Below are 14,694 nucleotides of genomic sequence, written 5' to 3'. Positions count from 1 at the left end.
AGGGAACAACATCTTCATTATCAACTTTAACCATTTAATTCTTCCTCTTCACAAAATATTTCTTGCCAGTGTCGCACTTTCGGTAAATGGAGTACCCTTTTTTATCCATAATTGTTTCCTCCACAAACTCTTTTGGATAGTCTTTGGTGTATCGACCATTTTCCATACATGAAGCACTCGGATCTCGATCACCACAGGGGCCATGAATCATGCACTTCTTCACTGTTTCAAACAATGCGGGGGGGTGTCGAGTCCGGGAATTCAAAGACATACAAATTTATCCACTTGCTCACTGTTTCGGATCTTGTCATCATGCGCAAGAAATAAAAGGCAATGCATGTGTGGAAGACCGCGCTTCTGAAATTCAATGGTATAGACATATGCAACCACCCGACCAAAGATATCATTCTTCACAATTTCTTTCATAATTGCTTTTCGTTTCAGCTTGAATACCCGTGCAACTATTTCAGGCCGAAGTGTCGGAGTTTGGTGTTCCTTGAGCGCATCTTTAATTTCCTGCCAATTAGGGTTTGCAGTCACCGTAAGAAAAATATTTGGGTGCTTATAGTGCCGGGTGATAGCCATTGAATCTTGAAAAATCTTGTACATGTGCCTTGGACTTCCAACATGCGAGGAAGGCAAAATGAACCGTTGGCCAATTTGATCAGGATTTAATCCCTCAAGTGCAACATCTATCAAGCACTTGTACACATCCGAACGGATGGTGTCTTGATTTAGTCTAATGTATCGCAGTCGGTTCTGTTCATATGCAGCCCAAGCATCAACTAAAAATTCATGCAACAATTTATACCCCAATAAGATAGATGAGTACTCTGTGGGTCGTTCAAACAAACGGTAGGCGTAATACAATAATTGGGTGAGTCTTGCATTGCTTGGAGCATTTCTCTTGACGTCCCACAACTTCAAATCAGGTGACCAACCCAAATCCGCATAAGGAAACAGAAGAACATAATGCAAAGGCAAATAAGCGGGATGACATTCGCTTATCCGTTCCAACTCATGCCCTCCTCTCAAGCGAAGTACAATATCACGCATGGCATCAACCTTACTCCCATCTCCAGGCAATATCACTACGATCTCATCAGTTGTCGGAAGATTGTACTTTCGTCTATCCGAACGCGGATCATAGTGTAGATGGACCGGAACATTGTTATTTTCAGAAGCATTTTCAGTTAAAATCTCAAATGCTTGCTTATAGATATCACAAAACTTGTGGGTATGCAGAAGAGTTTCTTGTACAGTTTTCAACACTTCCTTTGACAAATTCGGGTTGCGATTGTGGCGGTGATCCAAAGTAGCTAGGGGATCATAAATATAAAGTTGTGAAAACTTAGGTTCCATCCCCGGATCAGGTAACAATAAACAGATTTGGTGCTGCAACTCTCCATGAACAGTGAATGAGGTAGGACCACGTCCATGTAACACACGATCGTTAAATTTACAACCAAGACTGGTAAAGGCATTACACACATTGTATTGCCGAATCTGCTCAAGCAATAATCTTGCACGTTTATTAGATCATTCGAATAAAGATTTAAGTGCCGGAGGCAGTGGAGAAAGAAGCGGTAGCTTAACTTTTCCTTGTAAACAGCAAGTTCCAAATAAAGGTCGGTTGCGCTTTGATTTTGATAATTGTTCATCTTTCCAATGAAGGGCCGAACAAAATGGACAGAGAACATCCATCTTTCCCAGAAAGTGGCGGTGATTACTTCTCCCCCTCCCCATCTTCATTTTTTTTTAATACAAAAGTTAGCTCACTAAAAAAAATACTAAAATACCTATTAACAAGCATCAACCTCGTACATATATTGTTTGATAACGGATACATTTTTTATGATCATTGATGAAGAATACATGTTTGAATATGATGTTTGTAAATGACTCAATGAGTAAAGGAATTCTCATTATATCCGAAAATTGGATTATTATTCTTATAAGAGATGAACGCCGCATCTGCATTCAGGTGAAAATTTAAAGGGTTTACCATTGAAATATGCTCTTAGTGATAACGTGTGGCCTGGTGAAAATAATACATCTAGAAACAGATTATTTGCACTCAAGAGAAGAGCTCAATACTTCAATCAATATGTGTACATACAGTTGAACGCAAGTTAGTAAAGTTATCTTCTTATATATAATGGGAAAACTTGCCCCGTTTATTAGTCTCGAAAAAATGGCCGTTTAGTACCATGAACTTTGCTGGTTTTATCAATTTGGGCCAAAAACTTTTTTTTTTGAGCAAATTGGGCCATGACCTTTCTTTTTTGTATCAATTTGGGCCACCGGTGTATTTCCGTTAGAAAATTTGCATATGTGTACAAACGTCTGCTTATGTGTACAAACGTTTGTTATGTGTGCTGGACTTACGCATGGACCCAATGGGCCCAAATCCGCTACATAAAAAGACTGAAACGGTTCATTTTTTTCTAACAAACTTAAGCCCAAAGGAACTTAAGTTTAAGAAGTCGTATGCCCAAACTAAATAGTGATGATGTCATCATGCATCATCTCATCTTCTTCATATGACAGAAAGTAGATATTTTGCTTTAATACATCCCCTTGTAACGAGTGGTTCGTTCTCCTATACATTGTATGCTGGCTATTTGGGTTGGCAATGGAGACGCGTAAGGACTATTCAGAATGAGATTAATCAGCTCAAGAAACAGGTCCTAGCTACACCTGAAGGAACCACACCGATTGTCTTTGGTGTAAGCCCATCGAGACCAATATTCAACAACTCACTGAGGTATACCATATTAAATTAAATCCTAAAACTTTTAAAGTTTTGAACATAATCAACAAGTGTGTGCTAGTGTGGCAAGGAAGTGTTGCTAAACCAAGTTTCAATAGGTTTTTTGTTCAAAACCATAGAACCTTGCTTTGCAAGGAAAAACGTTTTCGATCTTTGGGGTAGCTCCAATTCCTTTAACATAGTATGAGAACGAAGTAAAGTAACTGTTAAAGTAACTGCTGGAAGAAGAACTCCAATTCCTAAAACTCCTAACAGACGAGAATCCTAAAATCAAGAAGCGAGAATCCTACAAGTTCGAATGTTCAGAAACTTCAAAACTAGTCGAACATCTTTCCCAAATGCTCCGTTCTGTTTTCCGACTCACTAGAAGCTCAACTACTTCATTATATGAGCCCCCCTTCCATAGAATTCTCTTTGACCTTACCAAGAATCTTGAACGTGCATTAACACTTGTTAGAAAGTGTAAAAAGAGTGGGGTTCTTCGTCGCGTTGTTATGATAACTTCAGGTACTGATTTCCGTAAACTTTTCAGTGTTCTTGATGCTTCTATTGGTGATTTGAAATGGTTGTTGAGTGTTTATGATTATGGTAATGATAGTAATATGGGTGGTGGGATTGTGTTGTCTTTACCACCTATGGGCTATATATGGCTAGTAATGAATTTGGGGAAACACTTTGAAATTTTGATGCCACGTCACCGGTGATTAGGTGTGTACTTCAATAGTGACACATAAGCATTTGGTCGGACACATATACATCCGGCATGCCAGATAAACATGTGAAGGAACGGAATGGTAATGGTGGCCCAAATTGATACAAAAAAGAAAAGTCATGGCCCAATTTGCTAACAAAAAAAAATTCTTGGCCCAAATTGATAAAACTAACAAAGTTCATGGTACAACGACCATTAGTCTCCGTATTCTACAATTTAACCCAATCTTTTAAATCAAAATGGTACCCCAAAAGTTTTACCCACAAAATTTCCTACATTGCACATTCAAAAAATCAGTCATTGCGTGTTTCCAACACTTAAAACTCACAAAGTTTGGAAATTCTAGTCGCACCGCTTTGCCTACAATTTTCATGAATAAACCGATTAAACCGATAATCCACCCCCTTTCAGAATTCAAAAAAAGGGCCTACCGTTCGTCGCCCTTTCTCTATATTCGTACACTTCTGTTGCAGAGAAAAAAATTCCTTCAATCCATCTTTGAATTCTCAGTTTTAATATATTCCTCTAATCATCCTCTTCTCTTCCTTTCAAATTAATTGTTACGGCTGTTTAACACTGCCGGAATGGAACAAGTTGTTATTCGTATGTTTTTTTTTAAAAATGTTTCAAGTTTTCATCATTTTCGTTCTTTCTTGGTTAATGTGTTATTTGCTTTATTTCGCTGCGTATCATCAGGTATATTGACACTTCAGGATTTAAATTTCATTTCATTGTCACTTTCTTCTTTTTGTTGTGAATGATTTTAATGCCCTAGCTACATGAAAATTTTCACCTCTGGGAATATACCAATCTTTTGTGGGTTTGTGTTTATCTTGCATGTTGATTCAAGTTGTCATAAGACATCTCTTTCCATCTTAAAAAAAAAAAATCCTCTTGCACTATGGATGCATTGCTTTGCCATGGAAGAGGTCAGCTTAGTGTTCATACTTTCAGATATTAGCGTTTAATTAACTTTTTTAGACGACGAGTATCTCCACCTGGAAGCTATGATCAGGGATACTATCTCACCAATGATGGATTCGAGACTCAATATCATGTAAGATTGGATTTCGATCACATAACCAATTATATGATTATGATGCCAATATTCCCTAACATGTACAGGTGTTGCTGTTGTGGCATCATCTCAAGTTTGCCATTCAGTAATAGTCATTCATGTATTTTAACTCCATAATCCTTACAACCCATACATGCCTGGTGCTACAAATGGCATCAATGGCCAATATTTGAGTCCGCATTCATATGTGCTGAGTCCCATGTCTGCACAGCCTATTGCTTCCTCTGGTTATTTCCCAAATCAACATTCTTATGGATTAGATGTGATGCAATCATATGTTTGGGACCCATCTTTTCAAGTTGTGGATGCTACTCAGGGTAACAGCTATGTTGGAATTCCACCAGTTCCTGGCTCTAAACCTATGCACCATTAATGGTGTTATGTAAGTCTTATAAAATTCCAGACATCCAATTGTTGTTTTATTTCTATTAGCTTCAAAATTTAATCCACTTTCACTCGCCTTCTTTTAGTTCTTTCCTACCATTCTTCTGTGGGCTTGACCGTTTGACAAGGAACAAACTTCAAACTTATCAACTTCTGATCTCAGTTGAATGTTTTCGTTTCCTATATTGATAGCATTGTTTTTTGGTTTATTCTGTTATGGTCCCGGTAGCGTTTAATGCAATTCTAAGGATGATTTTTCTTCTTCCCAGAACTATCATTCCAATGTATTTTTTTAGTTAAGGTTGCTGATTCTCATGGTGTTATTATGATGTAGAATGGACAAGAGGAGTTAATATTATATTTCCTCTATGTTTATTGAGAATTTTTATTTTTTTTTAAGTCCCGACTACGTGGTATTCATACCTGTCAAGATAATTCCTCAAATTTTAAATGTATGTCATTCTCTTCTTTCATATATTTGAAGGATAAAAATGGAAGGACTCATCACTCATATCCTGCCGACACGCCGTTCTGTGAAGAGGTACCATTCTTTTCCCTCCTTTCCTTTTGCTTAATAGTTCCGTTGCTTATATAGAAATTTTCTGTTTGCATATATAGAAAACTAGACGTTATCTTAGCTGTTTAAATAAAGTAGGCTAGGTCTCTATCCCCAGATTCACTGATTCAAGGGTTTTAGATGGGATGGTGGACTCATCCAACTCCGTGGGTCTCCCTGACGCCCTCTCGATCTCTTCCTTCTTTGAGTCAACCCCTCGCCTATCGAAGGCAGCAGGGAAGCAGCCTTGAATAGTGTGTCAACTTATAAGAATTGGTAAGGAGCGGCAGATTATACCCCCCTACTTAGAAAAAGTTGCCCAAGCAATTCGCACAAGAAGATATGAAGTGAACAGGACCTTCAAAAGAGTTCAATCGTTGATATTGATTTTAATTGTTTATTGACTTTTTTTTATTTGATTGAAAAATTCAATACTATCTGTAAATCCAGTGATAGCGGTTGTACGTCGACCAATGGTGGCCTTCTTATCACAAATTGTTATGTTGTGGGGGTACACTATTTTGAGAGCCTCTTCTCAGAACCATAGCATTCATTCGGTGTGTTTTTTAAAGCCAATAAATTTCTTTGTTATACATTGCTCTTTCTCATTGTGTGCACCTCATTCGTCTCCTACGAAGGTACTGACATTGCCTATATTGTTACTTAATTTTCTTCCTGTTTTTGGGTATTTAGTTCCCCCTGCATAAATTCTTTCCAGCCAATAATTTAATTTCCAGCCAATAAAAAAGCAAACGCTTAACCAAATTTGGTCGTCTTATTCTTCTAATTGTTCATCTTCTTCACTACCAAAATAACGAATCTTCACCATTGATGATAATATGTTAAATGGGTTTAAGGTCCGCTGATGATAATATGTGAAATGGGTTTAAGGTCATTTTTGTTTCATATTCGTATTTTCGTTTTCTTTTTTAATGCATTAATCACTTTTCATATTGGAACTTCCCTTTCATTCCATTTTATTCTTTTCTTTAATCAAGGCTCCAATTATTTCTGGTGGTTCATTTAATCTACCCTTTTTTTTCAATCAGAAAGCTCATAGTACCTATTGGTATTGATGCTGAATCATGTGGGAAATCTTGGTGAAAGTGTATTGGTTGGTAGCTATGTTAAAGTATATATATGCATAGTAGTATTACAAAATGTATTAATTGACGGAAGTCATTGGTAGAAGTAAATCACCAATTGGGCGGACAAGAAATTCTATCGCAGGCATTTGTGATTTCTCAACTGTATTGAGATTGAAAATATATCTATAATCTTCACTTTGAAGGAATGATCAGGTCTCATACATTGGTCACAATAGCTTCAGGACTTAGGGTGGCGTTGACTATCAATTTGAAGTAAGTCTATCTGAGACTACAAGAGTCGTGCTACTATTACCTCTGCTGGAGCCTCCAAGCAAACAAATCTCACTCTACCACCATAGCTCCCTAATTCATACTTTGGGTCTGCCGTTCTCAGAATCTCTCTGTACTTCTTCTGTAGTGCAGAACATCCAAGAGTAACTGTTTTAAAATTGACAATGTTTGCTTTGAGAACGACGCTCAAGGTTTCAAGCCATGGAATTCGATCTTCTTCTGAAAGAGGGATACTGTTGCCCATTTAATCTATCTTTATTATGTTAGTTGCAGTAAATTATGTTCAACGGAATCACTACTGTGCAACTTCAATGGAAGAGATGAGTTCAACGAGTTTTTATTCTTACTGTTCACATATTCAACCTTCTGATTTATTTATGCTTATGCTACAAATTTTGGATATGCTTCCAGAATTTTTATTCTTACTGTTCCTAAACATGTGATTGCACTCTTAGTTGAATATTTTGTTTTATTTTTAATTGACACTCCAGTGCTTTGAAAACATTTAAGCTTCTAAGAACAGTTTTCTTTGAGGTGATGTCATTCTATATTTCTGTGTAAGGTTAAGTCAAATATGCATGCTAAGCTTGGAGAACAAGGCCAAAAGGAGTGGCGATTGACAGAAGGAGGGTGGTGATGAGAGAAGGTTAAAAATGAAAATTTGTCTACTGAGAGGAGAGTGAGAAGAAAAAAAAACACTTTTAATATAGAATAGAATGGTTTAAAAAGTAGTTTCTTAGGAGGGTTGTTCCTTTGGAAAAGACCACAATCACCTTATTTTGTGTTGATTTGGACTTGGGATTAGTTTGATGACATCTTAGTTGACAAGTCTTGCGGAAACTTTTGGTGGACACAGATGAAGTTTAAGTTGGGACTCTCTATTTAGGCCTAAATCATGGGGAGACGTGGGTTGCAGGAAAGCATCTAAAATGCACAAGGGATTGTTAGTCAAGCATGGCTAAGTTTAATCGACTAGACTCTTTGTGGTTAAAGCTGTGGCCACTGGTAGTAGGGGGTGGCTCAAAGGAGTCAAAGGGGGTGGTAAACTCCTTTCTTGGGCTTCTGTGTTTTGGAGAGCGGTTCATTAGAATCACTGTATTACTCTTAATAAACTGGCCATCATATCTCTTATGCTTAAAAACAAATTTTGAAGGTTAATGACCCTTGACAATGACATAGGTATCTTGGTTAAACCTAGACATACCCCTGATCAACTGAGATGGATGGATACATTAAACTTCGTCTTTCCATCAGAAAGTAGTCAAGAGAACTTGGTTGAACTGCAATAATTTTTGAGTAAACAGAAACTTATTATGGAAGCCTCTTAACTGGGGACAAGCTTAGCCATAGAAATTTTCATGGAAACTTGATTGCTGAGGCCTTTGGTTTGCCTTCACCACTCAACTTAACTAGGTGATTGGACCATGAGAGAGTGTAGTTAACATTGATGAGAACGGGGTTGGATTGGTCGTAGGAGAGCTGTGGTATGGAAGCTCCTTTTAAGATATTCTCCGCAGAAGCTGAACTAAGGAGACCCGTTCCAAATGATGCATTTATAAAAATGTGCTATCATGTTCAGTAAACAATCATAATTGCATGTCTCCATTACATTGTAGATGCTTTAGAGAAGACTAATCCCTTAACCATCCCGGGGGCTCAAGTCCAGTTGCAAACAACAATAAATTCAAGGTAAAGGTGGACATGAACCTCATCCAACCCGGCCTGGGGAAATAGGGGCCTGAAGTGGAATGGAAAGAGCTAAAATACAGAAAAGAAAAATCAAACTCATGGCCGGAACAACACTTGCCGACCATGCAAATTTGCTCACCCCCAAATACACTCCAGCAGCGAAAGTACGTAACAGCCAACATTGTTAATGCAATGGACAGTAGGACCATGCTCCATCTGAGAGCAAAATCAAGCAAATTGAGGTCGCCTAAGTGCGCCCAAATGAGCATAATTGCAGCAACTATGGAGCTGTACATAGCTATGGTGTTGCTTATCCCGAATATATGGAACGTAGATTTTAGTAGAAGAGTTGCCTCATCTTTGTCAGTGTCATCGTTGTTGTGACCTCCTGGTAATGTAAAACCAGCGGCAAAGGTGATGGTGACAATTTGTGTCGCCATAAGCACTAGGGTGCTAATCCTGTCCCGAAAGTTTTCAATTGTGGCTTTATCATCTGGTGCATTATCTTGAACATTCTTTTGGAAGAATAGTCGGCATTGGCTCCTTGGTGTATTAGCATATTAAGGGCTACTACAGATAGAATCTGCAGAAGAGTGAAAATGTACTACTATGAGGGCTATTAAGATATCAAACAGTACATTACATGCTTTTATGCCCAATTAACTACTTAATGCATCTGAATGCACAATCACGTAAGCCATAGTTAAGCCTGTAATTGGTCTTTAGGGTTTGCATGAATTTAAACTTTTAAAGTAGCTTAGATTGCCATTCGATCACTCATATTCTCTTTCTGATTCATTATGATGCTATTCAGATTTGCATATCTTGCGACACACTCCTACAAGTACTAACTCATGTTCTTACTGAACACATTTGAGTTGGTCTTGCTTGAACCTTTTTAGTGTAAGCACAATTAACACGAAGGTATGTCTGTCAACTTTGTGATGTAGTCCTTTTGCATCAAAAAACTATTTAAGAGATGCCTTATACATATAGAACCTTATTTGTTCATTTAACAGGTGCACTATACATATGGAATTTTGCTTTAGCATTTGTCAGGATTATATAGAGACTAAACTTGAGTAATAGTATCATTTTCCTAAGTGTCACTATAAGAAGATTCGCCATTTAGTTCTTCTTAGAGCAGTATGTAAGCTTTGGCTTAGTAATGGGAAAAAGGATTCATGCTCCACTCTTCTTCATCCATATTGTTCCCCGACTTTCTCAAGCTCTTCTTTACTCACGATGGGCGAAAGGTCCACAGAACCTCACCGGTTCATCACTACATCCATGGAAATTCAGTCTAATCAAAGGTATGACTCTCCATCTTCTTCTTAATAGCATCAGTTGCTTATAGTTCTGTTTGGAAATATTCAATCTCATTGGATTTACAGAGCTTCGAAATAGAATTTTATCCACGGGATTGGTTTGTCTCTTTTAGGCGAAAACCATTTGTTTGATGCAGTTCTTAGGCTGTTGATGTAAATTGCTAAATATCTTAATGTTACAAGGCAATAGTTGAGTTTGAAGGTTGCCTGTTGTAGGGTGTTTCCTTCTTTCTTTTGTTGCTTTTTTATTTCATTCGGCTACCGTCTTAGTTAGCTGCTTCCATAGGCGATTGTTCTTAAAAGTGATTGTGTAGAATATGAGTCAAGGGGTATTGCACAGTTTATGTTTGGCCTGTGGGTTGGAATGCAACAACTCTCGAGTTAGAATTTGTTATATATATTATATTCTTTGTGATATGAAAACTCCTTGAGGGTTTTTGGGTTTTCTCATTACCCCTTGGAGATTTTGCAAGGAAGGTGAAGTTCTGCCATGATAGATGTCAAAGATGATAGGTTCGGTCGAAGAAAAAAGAAATCACAAAGAAAAAGCATCTTTATGGTTATTTTCAAATTCTGTTTTTGAAGTTGTTCCAGTTTTCATCGCTCTCGCGTCAAACCCCATCGTGCAACCTAGCAGAGATACAATTTTTCCCGTTAATTTTCCCCTACATTTTTTTTTATTAACCCATAAAACTAATTTAGTTATAAACTTGCTTATTATTATTGATGAGGTATAAATTGAGTAATTTTTTATTGATGATATTATTACACGTCAAATGTTGCGAGTAAGCAACACTTATCTGTATTTGACACAAACCATATACTGCTCTAGATGTGAATCATCTTTAAAAGAGCATATACAAGTGCTGAAGCATATTTTGAGGATGTTTATAGTGTACTGTGGGTGATTACGGGTCACATTGTCTAATTATATTTTCAAGATTATGTTTAGAACTTGGTAAAATTGGTTTGGAACATTAAATATAAACCGTTTTAATGGTCTATTTTTGTTGTCATGAAGGATATGTTTTTCAGACTCCTGTGAAGAGTATGAATGGTTGTTATTCTTCTCCTAGATTTCCTGTAGTAAAATGTGTCTATGGACATGTTGTTTATCTGTTTGGTCATTGCTACACATTCTGCTTCTCTTTTTGAGATGTTCCTTTTTCCTATTGGATACACCATGGTCAGTTCGTCTATTGAGATGTCGCATGGTCTACTTAATTCTTTTTCTACGTCTATGTTCTCATACTGCTTGGCCTCCATTATTCATTTCTTTTTTTTTCGAACTTCAGCTTTAACACGCAGAATGAGCCGACAGTAGACGGAGGAGGCAATGGGGCAGCAGGAGTAGTGGGGACAACTAATGTGGCAATTTTGCTTATTGCCCTTCATCTCTAAGTTTGTGCATTTTGTATAATTTTATTTTATTTCATTTTTGTGTTTGTTCATGTGATTCGACGAAAAACAGAATGGGGCTGGGGCAGGAATCATCCGGGATGGATTGGGTGCATATGGAGAGAGAATTCTTGGTTCGAGCTCTAAGTATGTGCAAAGCAATGTATGTATCTTGCTGATAAAATATTTCCAGAGTGCATTAGGCAATGGGATATACAACTGAGTTGTGAAATTTATGGGAAGTAAGATATTCTAATTCTTCTTTTATCCTTTGATCAGGTAAGAGAGTACTTCTCTGATCCTCAGTACTACTTCCAAGTGAATGGACAATACGTGAGGAACAAGCTAAAAGTTATTCTTTTTCCTTTTTTACACTGAATAAGCACAAAGTGATTTGAAATTTCTCTAATGCTGTTTTTTTAAAAAAAATTTCTCTTGGGATTTTTGTTTTGTTCTTTTATTAATCCACTTTTGACTCTTCTATTCAGGGCCATTGGACAAGAATAACTGAACCAGTAGGTGGCAGACTCTCCTATAAACCTCTAGCTTTTGACATAAATGCTCCTGACCTGTACATCCCCCTGATGTCATTCGGTACCTATGTGGTCCTTGCTAGCTTCAAATTAGGCCTCATTGGAAAGTAAGACTGCATAATTAGGGCCATACAATGTTTTCTTCCCCTTACGTATATGTTTCCAATGTTCCTCATTTCCTTCATGTGATGTAGGTTTAGCCCAGAAGCATTGAGCCTTCAGTTCACAAAGGGACTACTTGGATGGTTTCTGCAGGTACTGCTACTAAAGGTATCATTGTATTCATTGGGGAGTGGGGAAGCACCGTTGTTGGATACTTCTAGCAAGTCCCAAAATGTTTGTAAAAGGCAGGAGCATGAAAACAGAAGTTCTCAGATAACATCTGGAAGCGATACGGAATCGTCTACTTCCAATTTATGCATGAGCGTGGCAGAAGTTCTGTTTTATGTGCTTATGCATTGGGGTTTTCTTGGTAAAGACCATGAAGAGAATTCTTTATGGTTTTGGCCCAGTTTCCATTTTTCATGTGGCTTGGTGTTCTTGGGGAGTACAAGAAGAAAGCTTCTATGGTATGTTACTTCTATACATTTTTTCCTTTTAAAAAAAAAAACATTCGCTTATACTCTTTCTACTTATTTGTCAAAGGCATACTCGATTGGCGTATCAAATGAACCTTCCCAGACTTCAGCTACAAGAACTCCTTCTAAAAGGGTGCGCAAGATAAAAGAATATAAGGTATTTAAACTTGACTTAAAATATCCAAATTATTCCACTATTTATTCTACACGATTATTCGTACTAACTAAAACCATATCCAAATACGCTTTGTTTATAGGATTGAAGTCGTCAAATAATTCTTAGGCAATTCCTGATGGGTCAGATCAATAGCAGCATCGTCTGTTTTCCATTTAATTTAATTTTAGATCCTAATATTTACTTAGTAGATTAGACTACAAAAACTCCTTTGATGGTTTATGTTCTTTTGTTACGATATATGTGTGATGTGGTACTGTTTGGACGTATAACAAAAAAAATTGCTTTGTTATTGTTGTATGTCAATTCTATTAATAAAAGGGGGTTCAATGGTTCATTTTATATAATCCTAACCCTCTTAAATGTTACCTGGAGGAGATCAGCGAGTGGGTACAGGCAATAAAGCATGATGGGGTACGAATACCAACCCACAAATAGTTACTGGACACGCGGGAGGCGATACACAAGGCAATGGATGTTGTTTATTCATCTACAACTATGAACGCCTCAGGAGGTACATGGATGTGTCCCTCACATCTAGAACATGCCACACATACCTAGGAGGTATTAAATCATCGATCACAGCTGCTTGCCAACCATGTTGTCCATTTCGTTGCTGGTGCTTGGAGGCCCCACAATTTTGTGCTTTATGTCCAGTTTGCCCTATATGCGCCTCAGGGCAGTAGCCACAAACTCTCCCAAAGTATTTCTTCATCAGCCTCCCTGCTCCGTGTCTCATCTTCTCCCATGCTTCAAGTGTCGCTTCAGCAAGTATGGCTGTTTCTTCAGCATGGTGATACTATTTTTGAAACTGGTATTTCAGTTAAGATTGTTTCTGGGCTAACTTCCGGCATAGGATCTGGCAAGTCATCTTCATTAGCATCAATGATCTCACTCTTGATAATTCGGATGACGGGCTTCCTCCTCCTCTTTGTGGGGAGCTCGGGCAGATTGACTCCTGCCTGGATGCAGAGCTCATTAACTGCTGGGATCCTTGGGATTGAAAACCTTTCCTCATGAGTAATACGTTTGCCGAGACGATCATAGAGATGGTAGGCCTCAACCGGCAATATTAGATCATCAACGGTTGCCTTTGTCCACTAACGAAGGCCCTCACGACGCTCAGTTTGATGTCCTCTGCATGACTTGAATGGGTGCCCTGCAGGACCCATGTGGATTTCGTTACACCACCTACCAAAACAGAGAGAGATTACTATAGTTCCAATTTTCTAACCCAAACTGTAATACGTTTTTGACTCAAGGAAGAAGGCTTGACAACTTGCAACATCCAATTAGGTGTTTCTTTAGGGCATTTAACAATATGTCATAGCCATCCAAGTAGACAACTTTTTATACCCATTGTATTTTTTCCTTTCCAAGTAATTTGCAGCATTATTTCTAATCATACAGACGTACATTAGACGTCGATCTCCAGTCTTCCAAAAGCCTATCTATTGGCACAAAAGATCTCTAAATGCAGCAATAACTACGGTTTACAGTCAATTTGCATGTGGGTCACAGTGATGTACAATGCATATGAACACCGTATTATGATGTTTTTATACAAATGTATATTTTTCGAGTCTGCTTACAAAAGTCAGTGTTCCTAGAAAAGTACCGAGAGGAAACTGAGGTCGAAAATTACTTGCAAGATTGTACAGGTACAACTGTCATAAGCCTTTTGACATTGTTGATTAGTGTGATTCTTGCATTGAACACTTCATATGCAAGAGGTATCAAGCGTCTCACGAGCAATCCATTTCTTGGTGGCGGGACATGTTTCCTCGGTTGGCCCTTTAATTATATTCAGTCACATGGATCATTAGAGTCACCTGGAGGCACTATTGAAATAGGAGTAGCTGTTTATCAAGGTACTGTGTCGAACTCATTGCACAACTTTAATTAATTTAGCAATCTCACTGGCAGTGTTGAAGGATTTTGGAGGACCTGATGGATCCCATTTGGGATTCATGGCAAGGAAACAAAGGATAGAAGCATCAATTGGTTACTTACTTCATTGCTATGTTGAATGTTATATGGCAAGCTAGAAATAAGTGGGGAGTTTAAAAAGATTTTAAGTTCTCATGAATCTATTCTAAACTTAAGGCTTT

The 14,694-nt window shown here is 37.8% G+C and overlaps 2 protein-coding genes and 1 pseudogene across 2 annotated transcripts; 1 reads left to right on the top strand and 2 right to left on the bottom strand.

The window, feature by feature from the left end:
- Positions 1-261: 261 nt before the first annotated feature.
- Positions 262-1,362, bottom strand: LOC147494848 (uncharacterized). The gene has a single exon (XM_086568263.1). It carries the CDS (start codon positions 1,360-1,362, stop codon positions 262-264), a length of 1,101 nt encoding a protein of 366 aa, XP_086424389.1.
- A 7,809-nt stretch (positions 1,363-9,171) lies between these two features.
- LOC147494847 (uncharacterized) lies at positions 9,172-12,783 on the top strand. The gene is made up of 8 exons (XM_086569332.1): positions 9,172-9,884; positions 11,195-11,267; positions 11,371-11,460; positions 11,577-11,648; positions 11,786-11,937; positions 12,025-12,399; positions 12,476-12,565; positions 12,666-12,783. Exons 1-7 carry the CDS (start codon positions 9,817-9,819, stop codon positions 12,552-12,554), a joined length of 909 nt encoding a protein of 302 aa, XP_086425458.1. The 5' UTR covers positions 9,172-9,816; the 3' UTR covers positions 12,555-12,565; positions 12,666-12,783.
- Positions 12,784-13,079: 296 nt separating this feature from the next.
- On the bottom strand, positions 13,080-13,755 carry LOC147494846 (APO protein 2, chloroplastic-like; annotated as a pseudogene).
- Positions 13,756-14,694: the final 939 nt, after the last annotated feature.

This window comes from Coptis chinensis, chromosome 6, assembly GCF_015680905.1.
Source record: "Coptis chinensis isolate HL-2020 chromosome 6, ASM1568090v1, whole genome shotgun sequence".
NCBI classification, from domain to species: domain Eukaryota; kingdom Viridiplantae; phylum Streptophyta; class Magnoliopsida; order Ranunculales; family Ranunculaceae; genus Coptis; species Coptis chinensis.
The sequence above is the reverse complement of the archived record's forward strand: the minus strand, read 5'-3'. Positions and strand labels throughout refer to the sequence as shown.